Raw genomic sequence first — 25,441 nt, forward strand, 5'->3', positions numbered from 1 at the left:
TAGGAACAAAACAAAACAACAGCTTTGGTTGGGCTCCTCCGTTTGGGGCTTTTAGACCAGATGGCGATGACATCACCCATATGCCGAGACTTTAGAGATAAACCTAATTGAGTTTTTGTTGGGAATCCTGAGTCAAGCTCTCAAACAGCACTTCCCCTGACATTTTACATGATGAGAGTACAGACGAACACTGACTGTGAGGTGTTGTTCGCTCTGAGTAGCCCTGCAGGACACATATGAATCGCGCTCGGTTCCACCCTCACTTCGGAACATCTACTGACCACGGAGATTAAAACGTATTAAAGATGTCACACGGATGTGTTTAATGTGTCGGGGGTTAGAGCGGAGGAAGTCGGTGGAGCTGAGAGGAGCTCACCGACAAGTCTGCCAGGTTTTATGTAAAGCTACAAAGGCAACATCTGCTGTTGATTCAACGCACACCACATGCTATTGTGTTAGCTGTCACAGAAAGACGGCAAACAAGTCTTGATAAGTTACGCTCTGATATGCTGTTCCGCACTATTTAAAGGAACTTGTTACGCCGTGTTTAAAGTCCCCGTGTGCTGCAGATGAACTACTCCGAGCTGACAGCCATCATCAGAAAATATAAAGCAGCTCTCTGTAAATGTTGCTGTTATACACTGAAAACAAATCTTTCCAATATGCATGTAACATTTCAGAGCAGCGAAATACAACTTCTGCTTAGAAATGGTTTCTAAACTTTGTTTTAAACTACTCAATTCACTTTTATCATATTTCTCACCACTGCTACTTTCATCAGTGTCACACAAGCACCTACACACGGCCCTTGAAGCTCAAAATGACGCTGCGAATATCTACTACACGAATACATTGACCTTCCATCGCATGTCACATTTGCCTGGACAGTCGCATGTGGAAATGTATGTTGTCGTATCCCGACAAGCAGTAAATTTCAGCTGCCATCTCACTGTCAACATAACTGTAAATGGAAAGAAGCACACGTGAGAGCACCCAAGTCTATCGTGAGCCCTCCGCTCCGCTGCGTCTTCCTCACCTGCCGCTCCGCTCAGGTGCGCACTCTAACCCCCCCGATGATGTCACTTATACAAAAGCCAGAACATGACCAAACCAATGATTCTGGTTCGGCGTCTACCGCAGCCCACTCGGCTGTCAGAGGCAAATAACAGAGCACAGCATGGTGCATCGGAATTGTATCACTCCATGAGGATTACACCCACTTCTCGGTTTCCTTGACTGTTTTAAAATCCGTGACAATTTCCATGTGATGGCTGAAGATGACATCAAAGTGGTTTTAATAAGCAGCCTCACAAGCAAAATAGAGACAAATTGTTTCAGCATCTTCTTAAGGAACAACTGACTTCAGGAAAATTCAAGCCACGGGACATGACTGTAATTATAATCCTTATAAACAAGTTAAATAAAAAAACTATTATGCACTACAGCAGAGATTTTTACACATTTTAAATTACCATTATATACAATAATGTAAAATAGAAATATAATTATGTGGCTAATGTTTGAGGTGATGGAGTGAACGCATCAGGAGTTGGACTAATTGAAAATCTGCAGAAATAATCCATTATGATCTTGTTATGCAGATAAAAAAATCTACACTGAGGCTTGTGCTGTTGTAAATGTGTGGAACCTGAAAATCCCACATACTGTACATAAAGTGAGGCTTTTTTTCCAACATCTTTCTCTTAACACACTCCCACATCACTTACTCACTGAGCTGTGCTCAATCCCTGCTTAAATAATATCCATTACTGTACCATGAGATGAGGAATGCAAACATATGCACACCTCCATAAAGATGCTGTTTTTAGAGTCTCGTGACCTGGATTAGACACCGGCATCAGAACAGAGCCAAGGCTCAAGATGTATATTTTAATCTACTTGCATGGCAGGTAAGCTGTTAATGTATTTGTCAACATCCACTATACTATTGCCAATATGCAACTATGTTTTTCACGTGGAGTGATTATGGCATTGGTTTTGTCTCAAGTGGCTCAGGTTTCATTCATAAATCTTACAAAATGTCAAAAACAACAAATTGTTGATGTATATGTCAACTTTGTGGATTTTTACCATTAACCCCACAAACCAGAGTGGACTTGTATATGTGAGAACATAACCCATATGTCAAAATTTGGTTACCACATACATCCCAATTTAGGTGCGGAGGCTACATGTGAAGACAGATTGCGTCACCGTGGAAAAACGGGGGTGTCCCATTTCAAATGCACCATCAAATGCGTCCTTCCATCACTGAGCCACAGAGGATCCAATGGGTGAATCCCTCTCAGACAGACCTATCCCAGGATTAATTGCATGCTGGTGATGAAGCTACCGAGCTAGCTATGCGGGTGGCTAGGCTGCACTAAGTGAAGATGCTTGAACACAGCAAATGGCTGTGATTTGGTTACACATTTACCTCAGCTCTTTCTAATCCAGCAAAGATACAGAAAGAATAGCATCAAACTTAAAGAGCAACACTTCTGGCTTGTGAAGCTGATTCCTGGATACGAGCCCTATGTTACTCTTTGAAGGCATCTGTTAGATGTGTTGTCCTTTAAGTGTGCAGCGCCCAGTTAAAAGACCTTGTTGCAATAGCTTTATGTGTTATAAAAAGAACAAGAACCCGGCAGTTTAGACATCAATTTAATTGGTCAAGTAAAATAAAGCACATCAGGTGCAAACACACCAACAAAGGCCTCATGTCGCTGAAATCCCTGGGAGTGCGTATAGGTCGGTAAAATAAAAAAAGGGACAATTTCTATCTTTGGAAAGTGAAAGCAATTACATTAGAAAGTGGACTAATTTAGAAATGAGTGTACCTGTAAGCCTGCCCGCACAGCCTGCAGTTCCTCTTAAGCTGCGCATGGCAGTTATTGTGATGACAGCAATTAAATACCCAGTGATTTGTGTGCCAGTGGTATTACGACTTATCCCTCTGTATGCCCCTGCTCTCCAGAGCTGCATGGGAACAAGGTTTTTTTACGAATCCGGTGTCAGTGCACAAGCTGAAAGCAGCGCACATAAACTAGCCCGTCCTCAAAGGAGCAGCCATGAAACACAGGATAAACCACACAAGTGGTTAACGTGACACGGGAGGACCTCAGTGGGAGCTCGCATAATGCGCACACTATTCTCGCAAGCTTAAAGCAGACAATGAACACAGGCGCTGTCCTCGCCTCTCGGTTTAATACTCAAATGGGCAATGTGTGTTTGAGACCGCACAGTACATAACTGGACTGACTAGGTTTCCAACTGCCCGACACAAGGGACAACTAACCACGGCCCAAATTAGAAGCATTGTGCTACGCATGTCCGATTTGTGCCTCATCAGCATTCTCTCAATCTCTCCCTGTGGCTTTCCTTCTGCCACATCCGAGCTGGGTGTTCGGTTTGGAGTAGTAAAAACCTGTTCGGTTCACATGAAGCCTTGGAGTGTACACTAAATACACCATTCAAAACTGAGTGTGTTTTAATCCACTATTTGACTAATTTGTGTAAAACGGCAAGTTGACACAGGGGACAGTATTCACGTATGGGCTATGTGATTTCAGTTTTGGATGACCTGTACCATTGTGGTGAAAAATTGGCACTTGTGCAGAACACCAAGTGCCAAAATATATTTTTTTACATAATTGGATCATTGACAAATAGTACATTAGTCCTGATAAAAATTGTAATTTGAAGGTGGAGTTTCAGGTATATGTGTATTGGAAATGACACTTACCTTAAGAGATGGACAAATCAGTCCTGTAATTTTGTCATGAGGAATGGTTTTGTGTGTATGTGTGTGTGTAAGTGAGTGTGCGTACGTGCATTTCATGAATGTGTGTAACATCCGACATTACAATCGCATTAAATATAAATCCATAGGGCAGGTTGAAGACTTACCTGTTCAGTTGATGCTTCACAAGTTCATGACAACAGACATTTAATACATCATACTATTTTATTGTTGCAGTAAAGTAATAAAAATGTACCAAAATTCTGAATGAGAATTTGTGAAACCTAAATGAATAACCTGGTACATTTCAAAGCAACATCAAGAACAACATAAAAGAAGAAAAATAAATGTTCCAGAATGCAAGTGGGACACTTGAATGTCACAGTGTTAAAAACTGCTTCTTATATTATAATTTATAAAGTTTAATCACACATCATTTTACATTGAATAAAGCGCACACATTGACATTCAAGTTACCCACACTCTAGTCAGCTCATGATGACTTGCTAAATTTGACTTTACTTTAGTAACCAACTTGAAAGAATCAAAGTTTTACCTTGAATGCTCAGTAGGGACCTTAGAAGCCAAGCTTCCCCTCTCTGCCCTGAGGAGGAGAGTCAAATGGGAAAGATCAGAAGTCCACTTACCCCACGGGGAGAAGAGGTGAGGATCACAGCCAGGATGGGAGGCCCACAACACTATGATCAAGCCTCACTCGCAACCCCCAACCCCCATTATTTGAACAAAAAGAGTGTAGTTACCCCTGGGTGGTAGAGGTGTACTGGAACTAGAGCAGAAACTATTGTTCTGTTCAAATAACCGCATGAGTCTCATTGAGGATTCCCATGCACAAAGCAGAAAAGGGACAGTGGGCACAGCTTAAACGGGTGAATGCAAAGCAGAGCGGGCACCTACCTTGAAAAGCTTTCATTAAAAGTTGAGAAAGCAATTTTGAAAAATGCCAATGACTTTATATACTTCATTTAGCATGAGTATATGAGGCCACAAACACTGCTGTCATAGTTAAATGAATTCAGATAATTAAAACAGCTGTACCTTTACTTTTACCTATGAGAATTGATGAAATGTTCCATGAAGAAAGCAGATTCCAGACAAAAAGGAAGAACAGAAGGAGAGGAGACACCGATAAGTGTCAAGGTCAAGTGTGGAGAAGGACAGAGGAGAGGAGAAAGAGGCTTGATGGCGACACATATGTGTAAATATAAGAAAGAAAAAGGCAAAGGGGACCAAAAAAAAAGGAAACTTGGAAGAGAAGAACAATACTTCACATTGCTCTGCTACATGAGGAGGATATGCAGCGGCCACAGAGATGGAATGATGAAGAGAGAACAGACAGACTGTTCGCGACATGCATTAACAGCAGCGTGGCGAGATGAGGGTTATCTTAAAAATTCAGAAAGCTATTTTCCCGCCACCATGCATTGTGTCCTGATAATGGTAATGCAAAGGTCCCTTAACTTGAACCACATCACCGTCAAACACAAGAATGTACAGTAGATGTGAATAATTAAAATGAAACGAAGGGAAAAAGGGAGAGAAATGAAATGGCTACCCAGCAGAGTGGGGAACAGTTCCAAATGGGCTTTTAAAAAACGGGGTCAAACGGGAAAAAAAAAATGGAAGTCACGGTGAGAATGAATATCAATGAGGTCATTCAAAGTAAGTAAAATAACTGAAATGACAGCCCATATCTGAAGCTTCAAGCCTGAGCATCCCACGCGAGTAAGAGGCACACACACATTTTCAAACACAACAGGAGCGGGGTGGGGGGGTGGGGGACAATGGAAGTGTGACGGGATAAAGGAACGGAGCTCATACCTTGGTCGCCCATCATCAGGTGTGCCATACCTTAAAGGAAAACGAGAGCACAGTCAGCAGAGAACAAGGGATCATGGGAAGCTGTGTGACACTGTCTCGCAGGCATCTCTTTCACAGCAGATGTCTGTGCTGCTTCAGGAGCGTCGGGATCGGGAAAGAGTGGGACGGAGAGAAACAGAGGAGGATGGACAGACAGGGCGAGCGTGATGGAGCATTCGGCCAACCGAAGCAGGTTGCGATGCGTCATCAGCCACTTACTAGACATCATTCAGAAAATCCTGAAAACTCAGGTTGACCCGGTTTTTTCTCTAAGATGTGAAGCACCCAAACTTACTCATCCTACATTGCCCTGACAGAGCGGTCGCTCAACACAAATACAGCTGAGGCCTGTTGTACCTTGACCTTCAACAACAATAGTCGTGCGTCCGTGTAGCATTTGTGTCATATGCTGCTTTCAGACACGTACTGAACTCCAGAGATCCTTCAGACTTTCTCCGCAGGGGCTGTAATGCAAAGTGAGCGACGGCGCCGATGTGACAGCGGGAGATCCTCCGCGGGATTCATCGCGAGCCAGTGGGGGTGAGGATTCGAACATGTGGCAGGCGCAAAAAATATAAAAAAAACATGAACAAATATCTGCGGATGAAAAAGCAGTGACGAAAATAAAGAAAGTGCCGACGACGATGTCAAGAGAGTTTGTGGTGGTCAGAGCCAATGCCAGTGTCGATGGGCTGGAATTGATATGTCACGTCCTTCCTCTGCCTGCTGCACCCCCGCCTGAACCCTGGGATTTGTTGCTGTTGTGAACCCGTCTGAGCAGAGAAAGTCTGGACCCACTTATCTGGAGTTCATGTCTGAAAACGGCTTTACAGATTAAAAAAAAGGGAAGAGGATCGTACATGGTCTGGTCACCACGCCATCTTAAGAAGCAAATCGCTTAATTAACAGTTAAAATGTGTTCAATTAATTGGATTGGCACAATTAACAGCACTTACTGTTTTCTCTGGCATATGGATACAGCAAAAAGTTATCTGCCTGGATTAGGGAAGCTAGCTGTTATAGTTTAAGTTAAACATTGGTCGAAAGGGAATTTGTCAATGTCATTCTGTTTTTTTAAACATTCCAGTGCGAATGAAAAAGTTCTGCAGTGTTCAGGGTCCAACGCCGTGCGGTTCTTTGTTATTGAGGCAATCAAACTAAATGTTGATATTACAACTGAGAGGAAAGCATTTATAGTTTGTAGCTTAGAAAATCAGTAGTACTCCAAGGTTACTAGAAGAAACTTTTAATAGGTAATTCAGCAGCATGACGCACTGCTGAGCTTTTATGTTAGAACAGCCAATTCCATCTCTTCAAAAATGCCTTAGTCTTGATTTGACACAATCACTGTTACCCATTTCAATACAGTATTTTACCCCCTGTTGAATACGACAGAAATTTGAAATCTGTAATTTAATAATATTTTAAATGTTTGTTTTTTTGGAAAAATATATTTAAAAAACAACAATAAAAAAACAAAAGGAAAACCAGAGTAACCAGACTTACCATTGCAGTATTATCAATACCTCGACCAGTATAAAACATTGGCTTACAGTCATTTGAGGAGCCTCATCAGCCGTGACAATGTGTAGACATATACAGATTTTTTTATTGTAACCAACAATTACAGCAACCTACCCACCTTCAGTTTGGCTGTCTTCTGGAAGCACGGACAGGCAGAGAGAAAGAGAGGAAAACATTCATTAAGCAGCATGCAGACTAGTACGGGCCATTGCATGTCGTAACCATGCAAGACATTAAACATCACATGCAAGTGACCTGTTGTAACCACTGCAGAGGATTTTTTTTCTTTTATCCCCCAACCTAATTTTTTGGCTCAAACACTGACCTGGAATCCAGGAAATAACTGAATTAAATGAGCCCTTCTGAATATTTGATAAAACCCTGAAGAATTCAATTATTTCAGGTCTCTGTTGGCAGCAGATAATACAAATTTTTTTTTTAAAAAACTGGCTTCACCGTTAAATGATTTAAGAACCAGTATTGATCATGAGGCATAAGATGGTGAGGGGATAAAGAAGCACACTTTGAAGCTGGTTCATCTCGTTGTGTTCGGCTCATTAAATCTTTTATTTATTAGATTTAGACTTAGAAAAAAACAAAACATGATGGACTGTAACCATGGTATCAACAATTATTTATTTCAGCAGACTCCAAAGGAATCTGTTGTGGAGTGTTGTTTTCTTCTTTTTTATCCGTAAATGAAAAAGCTGCTCTACACCACATGTGATGAAACGCACTGAACGGGAAAATAACCTAAATAAATAGAGTTGGCCGTGGTACAGAAATGCCTCTAAGGTTTCAGAACAGGCAGTGGGGGTCTCGTGTTACTGGATTTCTATTCAGGTGATTTGGTCACAGCACTGGGAGCGGTGGCCAGTGAGCACGCATTGGAAATGCAGAAGGAGATTGCCTACAAAATGAAATTGCCCTAACATTAGTTTTGGCAATCGAAGTGAGGTTTGTGAAGGTGAGAAAAACGTCCATGTAAAATCTGTCACTGATAAAGGAGTCCGAGAGAGGAATTACATGTTGGTAAAGTGACGGCAGAGAGGTGAGGTAAACGTCATGCTACAGTGGGGAAATAAACTGGATTAGCAAAGTGATGATGTGACTGGAAGCATGCAAAACCAATGAAATGAGAGTGTGTGAGGGCCCATAGATGCCTATGAAAAGAACAAAAAGCTGGTCAGTCAACAGTTCGTTCATCATTAAGTCTGGAGACTGATCCCATTTCGTATTCAAATATTTTTGATTTAACAAATTTAACAAAAAAACTTTAAAAAAAAACACACAAATTGATATAAAAACAATAGAATTTGATGACATCACAATATTAATTTCAAAAAAATCATGCATGCAACGTCTTAACCAATCGTTTTGTCCTGTCAATCCAGTTCTGACAACCATGCAGCCAGATTGGAACAGAAGCCTCGTTTCCACTGCAACATAATCTCCTACCTCTTTCAAATTCTTGCCCAGATTCAAGCGATTTTTGGACCCAACACTTACCACCGCCGCAGGATCCCTTTCCAAATCAGACACCATGCACACACAACAAACCCAAAACCCCCGTTTTGTGAACAAGTTACAGGAGCATCACACGGCTCACTTGTTCATTTCCCATCACAAGATCGGTTCATTTCAAATTTGAGTCAAATTACCTTGGATACATTTTGTAATGTGAAGACCTTGTCAATGCCGAAAGTGCTCAATTCGTTTGAATCTGTCGTTTGTGCAGGTTCATGTGATCGAATCAATGGCATTTCAGAATTTGTGAGATTGAAGGATGAGGGATACACTTTGTTCACAAAACGTTTGCTTGATGATGAGAAGCTCGCTGCTGAAGAAGCGTTCGGACATGGCAGGCATGAAGCTGGCAGTTGCAAAGTGACCACATGAGAAGAGAAAAGTGAAAAAAAGAATCAAGACCATTTCCTGACGTCCAGACCCCAGCGACTGACGCGGATTCATACATTTTCCCCACAATAACTCAATCATTTATTCCGACTGCATTTACCCTTTTTTAATAGCTTTATGTTGAACGTTTGTTTTAGTGTAAGGTTACAGTGCAATTAACTCTGTGTTTTACAGATTCCCTTCCTCAAATTGTTAATGATGAAACCACATTAGTATCAGGTTGTTATTATTAGAGTGTCACTACCTTAAATCTGATCTGAGCCCATTGTCTTCACACTAAGAGAAATCCACTTGCATTTCAATCTCGAGAAACACAAAGAGCACGTTTCTGATTGTGATACATAAAGAAAAACACAAAACAGGTGAACAGAGACTTTGAGTGGACGACGGATTGCAGTGCAACCATCAACGCAAATGGTGTCTACGGGCGTGGGTGTTTCTTTTTAAATCGAACTTGTAAAGCAATCTTTTGTGGCCACAATAAACGAGGCTTCATTTGGTCGTGTCCTGTGGAAAAGAGGCTTTCCTCTAACAGCAGTATCACCTGACAGGAACCATTAAAACAAGCCCCCCTCACACACACACACACAGGCAAAAACACACACTTTCTTTTACAAATGTAGCCAGCTGGTTACATCCTAATCCAGAGACGTAAATCCATTTAATCCCCTTGACAAAGTGATCCCAGTGCTATTGTGCTGGTAACACTAAACCAAAATGCACTCAACTGTCTATCAGGCAAACTGCATCTCTGATGGTCTTGTGCCGTTGATTATGCACATGGTGTATCGCTCTTGGAAAATAATTACATTACTATTCAAGTTGATGCCCCAGTGAATGACACATCTGGTGTTTGACAAAAGCAAAAATAGGATGGTGAATAAATCTATAAATTGGATGGGTTTTCTCTTCTGTTGGATTTGGCTCCTGCAGATGTAATTCTGACACTTTCAATATAACCTTGACCCTCCGACTATGAGCCCGGTGATATGTGATCCAAAGTGACAGTCGGTGAAAAGCCAAACTATCTCCACTCAATCCGGTGTTGCGCAGCAGCACGGGCCACCGTCGGCCAAGCTCGACAAACTGTCACGAAGTGGTCCGTGTCTGTCCAGAATGCAGTTGGCTGGAGAGACCCGGCAGACCTGGAATTCATTCATTCTCTGCCGTTCAAAATTTGCTGTCTGCCTGAATCAATCTTTGGCCATCCGCTCCTAATGCCATCAGCATTGCAGTGGTGTAGGTTTGTTCAATTTTCTCCCCTCTCTCTGTTATCACCATGTTTCAGCAGGATTTACAGTGTAAAGCCTCCCTTCATGTAAAGAAGCTTAAAGCGAATATACCCCTAAATTAACTGGTTCCTGCCCCTTGAATCTGTTTGGTCATGATTCTCTTCTCTTCCAAAAGGGACCTCTGTGGTTCTAACTGTGATAAGGTCAAATTTACTGAACCAAAGTAACAGAGACAACTGTGATAGAAGTGTATGGGTTGTTCCAGCCTATTTTTTTCTTTTGCTTCTCCGTCACATATATAATCCTGAAGCGTGATATGATATCTACATCGCCAAGGTTGAGTGCATGCCATCACAAATAAGGTCACAACATTAGCCTGTGTTTAGACTGCAGCTTTTCAACATTAGCCACACCCCGTAAAAAATATCTATAACCGTTTCTGACCCTAAGTTATTTGCTGAATCACCGCCACCACCTGAGAGTACTTGCTTTCAGTTAAATAATCATTTTAGCAGCATGTTCTTAGAGAACCAGTGTCTGTGTGATGAAGCAGCTTTTAGACAAATAGCCCCATTTTCTCTTAGAAGGAAAGTGTATTTAAAAAAGAGAGAAATATTCAGACTCTACCATTAAAGAGTTTGACATTGACGTTCTGCACCTTTTCATGCAGACGCTTTTCAGGACACTGTGATTTCTGGGCAAACTGGTCAGTAAGGACAAGAGTCATTTAAACAAGGGCACGTTGTATAATATGTAAATGTAATTAAATGAAATGGAGTAATATGTTAAATAATATTCAATAATATGAATTATTAAGCAACTGACACTTCCTAATGAAAGCGGTTCAATTCCATTTTAAATAGCCTCAAACTGAAGCAGTTTATCACGCCCCGCATTGCTTTGAGAAAGTGGGTCAGCTGCACTAAGTTTCATTGTGGCAAAGCTGAAACTCAAAGCCTCGCCTTGACAAAATTCTCGGAGAATATCACTTTAAAGATGCTGCCGCGGACTTCAAAGGTTAAAAGCTGCAAATGAGAATGAGAGGTAACTGACTGAAAATGTTAAGTAACGTTACGCAACACGACATCAGTGGATTGGACAAAACACGCTCGTGTTTGCCATTCCGTGTGAGGCTGTCGGGGGAGTATTTACAAATGTGAGTGGAGGGTTGCGTAACCATCTCAATCTACAGTATGTGCGCACAATCATATGTATGTCGGCAAAACTGTAAATGTGTACACAGATCTGTAAATGTATAGACAAAGATTTAATATATGTAAATGTGAATATGTAAAAAAAAACGAATGTGTACAGGGATTTGTAAATATGTAGAGAAAATGATGAAATATGTAAATGTCAATATGCCATTATTTAAACAATTAATAAATGTTTACATAGATCTGTAAACGTGCAGAGAAAATACAATGAGTACATTGATGTATAAACGTGTAGAAAAATTACAACGTGTACATTGATCTGTAAATATTTACAAGAATGTGTAAATAGAAATATCTTACATAGATTATGTCTTTAAATATGCAAATTTCCAAATGTAGCTGCCTATACTATAGTACACCACCACCAGTCAATGGTAGCACCCCGTTATCTTAACTCTGGTCAAGCCAATTGAGGATGCATTAGCAGATTCATCTACACATTTACAAACCTCAATACCTGCAGATCTGGCAACATGTTTGGAGATAAAATCTTTTAAAAACTATTGGATAAAATGAGAGCTTTTGTTGAACTTTTCTTTTTTCTGCTGCGTTATTAATCAGGATGTTGAAATGTCATCATCATACATGGAAAAAACCAAAGAAGAAGGGAGGGCAGTGAAGCTATTGCCAGCTCATTAGTCGTTACAAAATGGAAAAATACAATCAGGGAGGCTGCTCTAAAATCCCCTGTCGCTGAGACGCTTTAAGGGAAAATGTAAAAGCCTGGCAGCAAAGGTTAGAGCTACCAGAGGATCGATTTGTTGTTAAATTACAATTTGGAGAGTAATGAATATAAGTGGGGGCTCATCTCTTAGCACCAGAGCCCAAACCCTAATGCATCTTTCTAACAGGGGAGTGTTAGTGGCATTACACAGCTCACCATCTCCCCCATTATCCTCTTCAAGCAACAAAAAGGGTGGAGAGGGGAAAGGGGGCCGAGTGACCGGCCACTCCCATGGAAACAGAAAGCTCCCACACCCGTGCAGGTGAACTGCAGGATCCCAAACAATAAAAAGAATAAAAGAATAAATAGCACTTTTATGTGAAATCACCCCACTGACATTGGATTCCTCAAAAATCGGATTATCCAATCAATTCTCTAACAATTTTGCAGAATTAGAAGTAATGAGTCATTACACAACAATAAATCTGTCTTATCAACTTCTTATTCTTTTGGTTTTTTTGCATATGGTGGCAAGTGAAGGTTATTGATAGCTACCCACAGTTTAATCACTGGTTACAGGGGGCAACAAATGGCTTTGTCTTAGGGCAAACAGAATACTCCCATCAGGATGCTACAGAAGTAAACAACTATGATAAGTTGTAGCTTGTGAGATAAACACCATTAGACAGATTTTCTCATCTTTTTTTGTGACTGTTAAAATATTTCAGTTTGTTTTTTTTTCTCACGAGAATGGTTATGCAAACACTAAACAGAATATTTGTATCTGTTGTGTTTTATTCAATTCATTAATTGAATCAACTCAGAGTGTCTCAGTAATTTAAATTAATCTTATTATGCGGCCACTCTGAGGTTCACGGGACAGATGGTGTGCGGACAACATATTCCAATCCAGATATTTCGAAGGCTACAGACCAAACAGACAGGATTGCGGCAGCAGATGTGCTGAAGACCTCTCCATTCTTTTACATCTTGTAGGTTAGAATGATCCAACAGGATAATCAGACCAGCTTATACAGTAGTTCTAATAACCTTAATCCCAGGATTGACGATATCTAGGATTGTATTACAGATGTGGAGTAAATCTCTTTTTATTTTTTTTTGCGATGCAGTAGCTGTTAAACACTGGAGTATTAGGCCCCGCAGAGGAATTAAGAAATCGATGTAAACTGCAAGGTTGTAAGTACGGGCTCAGCTTATTTGTAACTAGTTATGAAACATTTCACGGCTTAATGTTTTGAGCTATAGACACCAATGTTTCCTTTTCTGGCTAAACATGCTGAGCAGTAGTTTGAGGAGGCTGTCACTGGCCGTGTGTCGAATCCCTATTTCCAGAGCAGCTCCTTAACTTTAACATTAAATCTGTTTTGATTTTAAATGACAGCAAAGATGTAAGAAAGGTCCCTGATGCAACCATTGATATTGTTTCAGAGAAATCTGCATTGACTGCAGTACTACTTTAACAAACTCATTATGTAAGTCACAATCCTATATTAAGAGGAGAGATATAGAGGAAGGAGAAGCAGCCTCCGACTTGTACTTCAAGTGGAAAACTCCTCCAAATGTGACACATAACCAACACTACACTGTAGTCAGGTACGGTATATAGGCACCGGTGCAGTCACAAAGAGTTTTAAAGTCACGAGAACTGTTCCTGAAAACTGATTTGTCTTCACTCGATCGTTTGCACGACAGCTTTCAAATTATGTCGGTGCACTTTTGACTTGTTTTTAGTATTTCAGACGACTCTCATGAAGGATGACACCCAACCAGCAGCATCAAAGGCAACTTATGTTCAAAGTAATACAAAAAAAAAAAAAGAATCATCTGCAGCCTGGAATTCTAAAGAGGGTTGTTTTTCCCCGCCTGTGAACAGCATTACTGAAACAGAAGATCAAACCGTGCAGACGGCAAAGAAAGAAATGCAAAGTGAAAAGCAAACAAAGAAGCAAATTAAGTTTAAAGCTGTAATTTTTGCGGATGTCATTCATTTCCATGACAGCTGTTGAGAGATAACAGTGTTCAATCAATGAATTATGCATCTCATGATACACTGTATAAGCCCCATGAGCTTAAGATGCCCAGATAACAGTGTATTGTCCAGTTTAATACAAGCTGGTGTGTGTGTGTGTGTGTCATTTATGTGTTCATTTGTGTCGAGGGACGAATCCTGTTAAAGGAGTTTGGTGTCAAAGAATTTCACAAACACCCTTTGACAGTCGGGAGCAGTTGTATTTAAACAAGGCAAAAATCCTCCGGGAAAATCCCTCTAATCTTTTGATCCCAATAGGCGATCTGTCTTTGGACTCAGAGACAGCAGTATACTGTTAATCTGCTTTTGTCTGAATGAAGCTGCCGGAGGCTTCCAGACAGAGTGACGCTTTCAGAGATACGCCGAGGTCACATGGTTTGTGCTCGTACAATGACAGACGTGCCTGAGAGGGAGAGCGCTCGTTCAAATGGGGAATTTATCTCCCAGTGCAGTGTGTCTCAGAGCTGTTTCATTTGGGGCGCGTCGATGTGAGTGAGGTTAGTGAAAAATGCAAATGCCACATGATAAAAAAAAAAAAAATCATATATGCCATTCATATTGAGCCATTTATACAAATCGCTTCAACAGTGCAGTGTTGGTTTTTGGGGAGTCAAACACAAGCTCATTATTGGAATCAATAAATGTTCAGCGCATTATCTGTGTTTACAGTGACAAGGGAATAATTGTGTTACCTATGCTCATCATGTGTTCTGTGCATCAATGCATCCTTTACAAATAACACACTTTCCTTTTTATAAGTGACCTCAAGATAATTCCTTCTAGTGTTGGACTCTATGGGATCAACCAATTTGTCTTTGTCATTGACTAATAATCCATTTTTACTTCAATTGTCCAGCCACCGGATGTAACCCTGCCAACTTCTCCTTTCTATTGTTGCCTCCAGTGTCTCCAGTCGAATTGTCCTCGGGGACACAACTTGGCGCAAACTGTGCAGCACTTTGCCAGAGCTGTGACATCATTTGTTTCTTCATACGGAAACAAAAAACTGTTTTCAGATGCTGAACAGTCCGACAAGTTTCCTGCTAGATGTGCTGCCCTGTTGCTGCTATAAGTGAAATATTAATAATAAAGAAATAAATTGAAATAGTCCATGTTATAGACCATTTATTGACTGAGTGTATTGATTAAGATTCTAGCAGTCAGTTGTAATAGTCAGTCAGTATCACCGTCACCAAAATGTTAATGCACTAATCAATGTTTTTATATTTTATATGTAACAATTCATCAAATGTCTGTGTAATATCAAAGGACTCGCTCATAGTGACAATCACAAATAACTAGAATGGCACTGGTGCACATCCACACCAGCATTTACTCCTCTAACATTTTCCCAGGCACAGGTGCCGTTTGGTGGAAATTAATAAAGTAGTTTTTATAAAATCTGTCTAGAAATTCTACAAACTAACTAACAGTCAAGGTGAAAACATAACATCATTGGTAGAGGCAATTATCAGTGAACTCTGCAACTCCTCTCTGCTCCAAAGATCCTGTCAACATTCTTCAGCTCTTTGTTGTGGTTTTACTCTTTTAGTTCACCACTGTTATCAGACTCCATGTCCAAATACTGCAGTCTGCCGTTTTCATAATAAACCCACTTTACTCTTCCTCCTCACCGCCAAACTGCACACAGACATAATTTGATAACATAGTTGATTTAGATATTTAAGATAGTTCCCTCAGGTTTTGGTGGAGACAAAAACAGAGCTAAAGGGGCTAGGGAGGAGAAAATAGACAGCTTATTGCATTGCCCCCACATGGCCAAGTTAATAACTGCTTCCATAACATCTAAATAAAAGAAAACCACACGAGCGCAAACTACAGAGCTAAGGCTAAAGCTAAATGGTAAAAACAAGTAATATTTGCATTAAGTTTGAACCATCCAGAGGACCATCATTTATATACGTGAGAAAGGTAAGTTATTGCAACTTCCTGGTGCAAGATCTCACAAATAATTCACAAATTGTGCGATGTAAAGCCACCTGATTCTGAAATATTAATTTCCGCCCTAGTCATACAAAGGAATAAACAAATATCTCCTCAAAGCAAATCCTTCGATCGCCTTATCGTTGAAGAACACTCAAGGCCACAGGTTGGCCGATGGCTTAGAGAAATTTGAACATTTAGTGCGATATAAAATGTAAACATTATTTGGAAAAGTTAAAACATTTTATATAGTTTGGAATCTCATTCAACTGAAACTGAAGTGAATGATACGATAAAAAAGTAACGGTAATGGCATTACTTACGAACTAAAAGTAGGGAACTACACAAGATCATCTCACTGCCAGACATGACACATATATGTATTCTGAAAATTTAAATAATCATATTTTTCTTTAAACATCTCAGTAAATAAACAAAAAATGAATTAAATTTAAAAACAGTACATTTGACAATATGCACTAGATAAGATAATGTTGCCCCTGGCCAGTGTTTAATTTGTATTTTCTATGCCTGCGCTTGTTTTGTATCTTGGTTTATAGATACATTAATTGTACATTTGTGCAAGTTATGTCTTTTAAAAGAGAGATCTCACTGATCAAGATGTAGGCTGGACACTGCTGTGAAAAAACAATACAACCTCTCATGTTCTATTTGCATTATGACATTACACGCCTCCTCTTCCTCCTCCTCCATATACCAAGTGGTGTAATAATAGGTATTGAGCGTCATGGCTGTTCTGAATGAAACTGACTGCGGCAGCGTCAACAAAGACCAAACCATGGCCAACACACATACACTGCACCATTCTTTTCAGAACAAATCTGTTGTTCTGCTAAGTTGATGCAAAATGTTCACACAACCAAGTCAGCTGCTGACCGTGATTCAAAATGTGAGAATAGGTGTGACGTAATCTCACTTGATGTGGGCAACAGTCATTCTTGGTACCCTGTCGTGACGCATTAGCAGCTTAATCAAGTGGCAGTTTTCGGACTGCCTGTCCCACAATAAGTGACGTTAGCTACAGGGAGTTCTAGCTCCGTCTTCACGAGGACCTTGAAGCGACGCTCTGAGCTAAAAATCATAGAATGAAAGTGCAGTTCAATCACAGTTATTTACCGTCAGCCATCCTGTGAATAGCATAGCCCACTAAATGAAAAATAACGTGTTGTGCAGTCTCAGTTGAGGTTTGCCCTACTTTCTTTTTTTTCCTTTTTTTTTACCTGGACTGATTTATATTTGGCTAATGTATAATGAAATAAACATCACTCGTTTTTTTTTTTTTTATCAGGATAAAATATGGAGCCATGCAATGCATCTATGTTATTTCCCTAATGAGAAACAAGGGGACAGATTCTAGGAACTTAGTGGCCAAAGAACAGTGCATTTAAATAATTGTTTTAACCGATCAAAGGGATTTATGTGTGTTTGTGTGCGTGTGTGCGTATGGTTCAGGTATTACTCATGTTGTGGGGACCTGTTTTTCTTATGGGGACAGAAAGCAACATAACAGAATATTAATGATTCTGTTTTGAAGTGAAGATATGTGTATAAGGTACAGGCAAGAAGTAGTTATGGCTCATATATGAATATAAAACATAATATAATCATTCATAATAAGTCATGGTGACACGCGATTTAGTGTGTGGCGTGCGGTTGGAGAGGGATTGAAATCCTGTAATCCTTCATCCAATCAGAGTAGCAACAGCTTTTAAATGATTTAATGGACAGTTACATTTCAAACTTCAATGTACTTTACAGCTGGATCCGTGTGTTGGGCTTTTGCTGAACACAGATTCTGGACAAGCCCTTAAAGGCAAAATAAAAATGTTGGTACATTTTCAAGTCTGATCTAAATTATTTTTATCTTTTTTATTTAATCAGAGAAAAAAAGTGAACAGTTTTGGCAGGACTTTTTGGAGAGAAATCAAATCTTATCAAAGGGAGGCCTCTTTAATATTTATTTAGGGTTCCTTTAACAGATGACCACAGAAATGATCCTGCTGAAGCTTTTTCTATAATCTGGCAAACATAGTTTTTTGGGTTTCATGGATGAAAAAGAGATCAAGAAGCTTCCAAAAGATTTTAAATATTAATAAACACAAGAGAAAACTGTTTTTGAAGCATTTAGATCACACTTTTTCTTTCACTTGCCTTTCAGGGCTTCCTCAGATTCTGTGGTGAAAATGCAGCACCGCAAAACCTTGTTCTAGCTGGAAAAACTGAATCGGGAGAAGATACAATTTGCTTTTATCCAAAGTGACTTAAGGAACCGTGAGTTCACACAGTTCCTACATAGATGACTCCGCTGGGAATTTAATCTCTACATCTTGGAATATTAGGGCCATTTAAAACGAGCTATAAAGAGCGACCGGTATTTCTTCATTGCAGGTAGTCCTACTAAGTTATATGGTCTTTTATATGGTCTGAAAACATGGCTGATTGAATCATAAAACCTAGTTGATGTTCAGAGTTCAGCATGAGCTCGAACAAATGAAAGGTATCAAGAAATCTCATCATTTAGTGACAGAAATTTATCTTTTTTACTGTTAAGACTTTGAAGAAAAAAACGATTTACACCTTTCCTCTCATTTTTACAGGCACACAAATACAAAGATGTGATCCAGCAGAGCCAAATATGACTATTTTAGCATTTGAACTGATCTCTCTGAGTCCTTTACTTAAAACATTTCAATAAAATTTTAATTTAAGGGCGTTTTTAGCTTCACACACCTTTTGTGCATTTCCAATCCTGCAACCTGGCTACATGTAGCACAATTCAATATATATTTTCTTACCTTATTAACAATGAATCTAACGTGTAATTTGAGAGGGGCTGTGTGTGGTGACAAACTCGCAGACAGGTAACACCTGACTGCAATCCCCTCCGCTCTGTGGGACTTTACAGAAACTCAATGTTTCGGTTTGACAGCCGGCAGCTTCAATGTTTTGTAGTTCAGTCTCTACGCTTTCATTAACACGATTTCCAACAGAAAACAGGGAGCTTATTTCCAGTTTTTAAAAAAAGCTGTGATGAACCCACTGTTCACCACCTACCCAACACCGCACACTGCAGAGAAAGTGACTGATTGGTGAAGAGAGAGAATCGTTGAGTGGCTGATGAGCCAGTTGTCTCCTAAGGAGGTGGTGAAAACCAAACCAGAGCAACAAGATCATGTATTTATCATGTTTGTTTGTTAGTTAGCAGGATTATGCAAAAAATACTTAACCGATTTCCACTAAACTCATTGGAGGGATGGTGCCTGGGCTTAAGAAAAATCCGTTTAGTTCTGGTGCAGATGCGGATTAAGGAGACTTTTTTTCCACTTTCTTTGACGTTTCTTTCTTTACATTTATATTATCAGACCACTTCCTTTTTTATCGTATATCTCTACTATAAGAACTAGACAATCGTGTGCAGGACTGGTGCAGTGCCCCCGAGTGGCCAATAAAAACACTTTTAGTCTATAAAACATCCATATCCAGACTGATGAGCTAACCATGGACACCAGATACAGATGATGACGTAACCCACTGCCTCTCTAAACTCCCAAACCTTTTAAACTCTGTTATACACTCGTGAATGGGGGGGCGATTGCTCATCTGTGTAACTCTAACCGAGCGCCTGCCTGTATGGTCGGTGTAATTCCGTCAAACAGAGGAGGAGCATGTCTGGGAGAGGGGTTTCAGTCCCACACTGTGCTATGTGGCTGTATCTGCTGTGACAGCAGCAGACAACCCCACTGACAGATAGCTTGTTTGTCTTTGAGGCGTCTGTTGTGTAATCTAGTGGATCTAATGACTCGCGTTTAGTAACCTGCAGTTTCTCTTGCGTGTTTTGATGTGATAATCCAGGCAAGATATATGGAATTAGTGAGCAGACGTGCGACAGTGAATCTTTCCTCAAGTTGAGTGGTTTTCCCTCCCACCATCCTATACTTACAAGACGAGTTCTGTATTCAGGACAACTACTAAATAAATAAAACAAGACTTTTTGTCACATGCAACCCCCCCCTGTCTGGTATTCTCTGAGGATCTCAAGCCAGTCATAAGTTGAAGTTGTCCATGTTGATGCTGATGCTGAGGTTTAGAGCTACATTCACCAGGGCTGTCATCAGCTTCATGGCTGCCAGTGTTGAGGTGTGTTATAATAATAATATTCTGTGTTTCAAACCTAAAACCTTTTGTCAGTTTGTACAGTTGGGTTTATTGTACAGTATTAGTCTATTTGTGAATTTGTGAGTGTGTCGAGATTTATTCATGAGAACAAGTGTGTATCACAGTGAGCCCAGCCCATCGAAGTCAAATTCACGAAAGTGCACGAGAGATTCAACTCCCCTAAGTGTGCATATACGTAGATCAATACATGGGGCCTTCACTGGCAAGACCATCACACTTCTCTTCCCTATTGCCATTCTCTATTCACAACACAGAGCTCAAACTGCTCATCCTCATAATAATCAATTAGATATTTCATTGGTGTAGAACTATTAACATCAAAAGCATCTCTTTGTTCCTCTTTTCCTACTATTTATTGACTAATAAAGCACACACACACACACACACACACACACACACACACACACACACACACACACACACACACACACACACACACACACACACACACACACACACACACACACACACACACACACACACACACATCTCTGACTACTGGAATATTTAAATTAAGTGGATAGGCCATTATAGTATGGAGGAGGGGGTTTATTATTTGTGAGTTTCTTTTGTATTTATTGAAACCAGTGCCTTTGTTCAAGATTTTCATTTACATAATATTTTGAATCTGTCAGTTGTATTTGAGGCAAATGATATTGAGTTAAGAAGGCAGGGCACTGAGTCATACTTCATGACTGAACCCATTGATGTGAAAATGAAAATACTTATTGAAGTATAAAAAAAATTGCTGGTGTATTTTGCATTATGATTCATCAGCAATTTATTGCATTAGTTTCCTAATGTGTCACTGCTTCCCTGGAGGACCGTTTGCCTACCATTACATTACTTAGCGTTCACTGTGATTTGAAATGTCTGAAAATATGAATAATCTTCGAAAGAGGCCTGTTTACATTTCCACTCCTCTGTCCTGCTACAAAAAAAATGACAAGTGTGACTCCTGTTGCCAAAACATAATCAACGATTGTAATGTCTTTATGAAACATCGATGCCAAATGCAGACTGATGCTTCACAGTGAGCTGCATCGACTTGTTGGCCTTTTAAAATCACTGTCCAAGTGAGGACAAGGATTTGATGGACAGTTTTTTACTTTTAACATTAATCAAATCTAGAATCTAACAGAGCAGCAAGCCGAGTAAAAAACATTACAGTGAAAGACTTGTGATTGAACATGCAGAAAGTCTGCACTTAAAAAAAAAAAAAGAGCAGGAGAGAGAACAGTAACCCCATCCGGGTGTCATGTCCAAGTATATTTACTGCCACAGTTCATTTTTGATCTAGATTTATTCAGGGCGCTTTGAAGCAGCGTGGCGATACAGCGCACAATCTCTCACTGATGTGGCGACGTCTAAATAAACAAAGACTTTAATGCTGCTCAACACTGAAATCCTGTTAGTGAACTACAGCAACAATCACTCAGTGTGTCAGTGCACGAGGTTTGAAAAAAGAGCCTACGCGTCCTCGGCGAAAAACAAAACATGAACAGGGCAGAAAATAAAACACTGTACGTAGAGGACAGTTTTAATTATGGTGTTTCGTGTCTGCCTCAATAACGAATGGCAATCAGACGAGAATATCTTATGCTGCAGTAGTAGGTTATCCAACCCGGTCCTAATGAGCTTATTGTTAAAGAAAAGATATATGAGCTCGAATAAAGACATATGAGCTCATTATACGAAATGTAAATGGTATATGGCCATATAAGGACATGTTAAAGTCCCTCTGTGCGTTTGTACATTTAAGAATCACATAAACATTCACACCCTTCCCCCCATCAGCACTCGGCCAGACCAACAAACCTGCTCCTCCCCACCACAGCAGTGAGCTGCCAACCTGTGGGAAGCTCTGCACTGAATACCCTGAATACTGATACAGTTCCTGTACGAGCAATACTGAGGATGAGGGGCAACACGGATCCTGATATCATCATCCCAACTTTGGACCACATCAGAGTCGTACTTTCCTCCCTGCCTCGAAGACGTCCAGGATCTCTTACCCTCCTGAATGATGACGGTTTTTTATCTGTTGGGATTATTCAAACATTTAGGGCCACAGCTTTGAGGGAGGTTTTATTTTTTGCTTGTATTTCGAAAATTATATAATGATTGATCAGAATTCTGCGCTTAAGTATCAATGTATTAATGACGATGCTTTTATCCACTGGCAACTGATACATAAACCTCACCTGGTTACTACTTGTGGTTTCCTGTGCTGCCAACTGCATGAATCTGTTTTCCAGTCAATTATATCCTTCATGTTTACTCCAACTGACTTTTGAACGATTACTGCCTCCCTAGCATTTGAGGTAAACCATTGGAGATGATGTTTCATAGGTCAACCAATCCCCACTGACCTGTTTGATGAGAATGGAAGACCCCTTAGGGGACGGAGAACACCTGCATGTTTGGCTAATGAGGCCTTGCAGGAGCTTCACTCATTAAAAGTGTATCGCAGATCAATGGCACACATCCTAAGACTGATGCAAACACACGGCTTTGAGCCACGTAGAGGAAGGGAATGCATTACGTTAGGACGGATGGTAATTATGATAAGGCACTTGACTTTGTGCCACAGACGACATGTTGGAGCGACTGTGTTGTCTTCACGGAACCCAGATGTCTTACCTTCACTGCAGTCCTTTCCCCGGAAGCCAGTCTGAGAGCAGTCACAAGCTGGTTCATTGTTAATTAAACTGCAGACTCCTCCATTTAAGCACATGTTGGCCGTACCGCAGAGGTCGCGTAAGACCCCCTCACTGTTGACCATTACAGACTCCGTGTTGTTGACCTTTATGTCCGTTAACCATCCAGTGAAAGGCGGCTGATCCTTGACCGCAGCCGACGTCAGTGTCAACGCCACAGAACGTAATTCCGGTGGTATTCCGCCAACAAACAAATGGCTGAAAACAGTCATATCCCGTCTTTTGGACTTCACCTCGACCCACTTTATCTCGTTGTCCACCATCAGGGTTGTGTTCTTAAAGTTTCTCCTTATCGTGACCGCGTGCCACTGGCTGTCGTTGACCGCTGTGTCGGATACGACGGTCGCGGGCTCGGCACAGAAGATCGAGAATCGCAGGCTGAGTTTGCCGTTCAGGATGAGGAGTTCTAAAAAGTCACAAAATCCCTCGTCGTCGAAGTAAACCAGCAGCCCGTGGGAACTCTTCGTTTTCATGTTGAAGCTCATTTCACTTTCGCAACACGCATTCCACACGGGAAATCTTGCCCACTGTCCCTCAGCACCTGTGAATTCTAGACAAGTGCCTATTTCTACAAAGCAGCAGATGAGCAGCCCGGCCCATAGGATATGGGCACCATGTGGCTTTTGTAAAACCATCGTGTGATCACAGATTCTGTGCAAGTGGATAGGGACTTATCGGGCTGAATTTACTTGGTGCTTAGGCAGGATATGTGCTGGGTTGATTGCGAAAGAGTAGACTGGCATATAACTGACTGTCTACATGAATATATAAGAGTGAACTGATGCATTTTAACACAAAATAGTAATCGCTGTCATATATTTGCATATCAATGGGCTTGGCCAGCACTTATTTCCTGGAGCAAATACCATTACCTCAAACTGTCCAGGCCACCGGCCAAACCTCTCACTGTTTGCGCCAAAATACTTTGAACTGTTCAAAGGTCCCCTCTGCCATGGCTATTTACAGCAAAGTGACGAAGATTCAAATATCCATCGGGCACAATTTATGTAATTATTAAACAGTCCCTTCTGCTGCCGGCTACAATGTACACGGATTCACTCAAGTTGAAATGGCAGCTATAATCTTCATGTTCATGCCAACATTCTTTGGCGGGTAACTGGGAGCCTCGCTCTGGGCTTTTCACCCGGCATCCTCTGTAGCAAGGAGGGAAAATGTCCTATGGAGCCGCGCTGGCGATAAGCTCAGCAAGGGAAGCAGTCTGTGTGCAAGAGGCAGTCCTCACTCGCAAAGCTCCCTGCAAAAGAAAAGCAAATTCAGTACAGTATCAGCATTTTCGCCATATCCGTCTCCTAATCCACTTTGGTCAAAAGCCAAACTTAATGCTATGATTAAGGCAGAGGCACCAATGAGGCACTTATATCCAGAGAGGCCATTGTTACAGCAAACACAAGCAGTTTCATTCGATTAATATCACCGGGGCTTTCCAGGAAGCACCGAGCAGCAGTAAGCTCACGGACCAGAGACACGTTACTTCATTTCAGTACCGAGCACTGTGTGGGCATCATTCTGTTTTGCAGTCCCTCCAAAAAAAAAAACTAAACATGCACATATTCCTGCAGATTTGTAAATGGTCATGTTTGATCTAAAATCCCTGCAGACATGTCAGTTACAACACATTAAAACAAGGTGGTTTAGAAAACTCATTTGCAACATAACTTTTGCTTAAAAAACGAGTCACAACTTCTGCAGCCGTGCACGGTCATAATCAGCATCATTGCAATAGTGGCCTGCCCTCTGCTGAAGTCCCAACATGAGGAAGAAGTGCGTCATTTGATTCACAGTGGTTGGTTTGTGTAAGACGAACCAGTGGAGCTGATGATACAGGGTCTCAGTCAGACCCCAAAATGTGCTCCTCACACATAGGGTTTTTTTTTCTTATCACTATATTTCTCATTTGCACTATCAGGCGAATTCTGCACGTGAAACGAAGAAAAAAAAAAGAGACTAATAATTCCAAATCTCCGCAATTACTCTCCATCTCAAAGAGGGAAAATATGCCACCGCTGCCCGGACTGTGGATCCGCTTCACTTATTAAAGGCAGCGCACTTTAAAACAGACCGAAATGATCGTTTCAATGTGATTAATGTCAGTCAAACATTTAAATCCTCGTCGGGATTTAAACAAGATATATGTGCGATTCATCTCCTGGGAAATCGATCGTTTCCCATGATCTGCAGAGACGAGACAGGATTCCTGTTTCCGCCATCACCTCATCAATAACATGCCTCAACATCTTAGCCGGGATGACAGCTGGAAAAGGCGCACGATTATGGTGCTATTTTATGCGGCGTTTCCAGCGCACAACTATAGAATCTGGACGAGGCGTTATTGTTA

The 25,441-nt window shown here is 40.7% G+C and overlaps 1 protein-coding gene across 34 annotated transcripts in view; it reads right to left on the reverse strand.

Annotated features, from left to right (window-relative positions):
- The window catches only part of LOC118119247 (neurexin-1a), a 254,382-nt gene that overhangs the window by 228,437 nt on the left and 504 nt on the right, over positions 1–25,441 (reverse strand). For 8 of the 34 annotated variants that reach the window (XM_035173015.2, XM_035173032.2, XM_035173013.2 and 5 more), the window contains exons 2-6: positions 23,009–24,340; positions 7,263–7,280; positions 5,582–5,611; positions 4,799–4,810; positions 4,299–4,346 (exon numbers count right to left, since the gene is read on the reverse strand). In XM_035173015.2, coding sequence (XP_035028906.1) covers positions 4,299–4,346; positions 4,799–4,810; positions 5,582–5,611; positions 7,263–7,280; positions 23,009–23,720 — 820 coding nt within the window. In that variant the 5' untranslated portion in view covers positions 23,721–24,340. The remainder of the gene's footprint in view (positions 1–4,298; positions 4,347–4,798; positions 4,811–5,581; positions 5,612–7,262; positions 7,281–23,008; positions 24,341–25,441) is intronic. The other 26 variants (XM_035173025.2, XM_035173019.2, XM_035173036.2 and 23 more) reach the window with 12 other exon arrangements.

Source organism: Hippoglossus stenolepis, chromosome 12, assembly GCF_022539355.2.
Source record: "Hippoglossus stenolepis isolate QCI-W04-F060 chromosome 12, HSTE1.2, whole genome shotgun sequence".
NCBI classification, from domain to species: Eukaryota; Metazoa; Chordata; class Actinopteri; order Pleuronectiformes; family Pleuronectidae; genus Hippoglossus; species Hippoglossus stenolepis.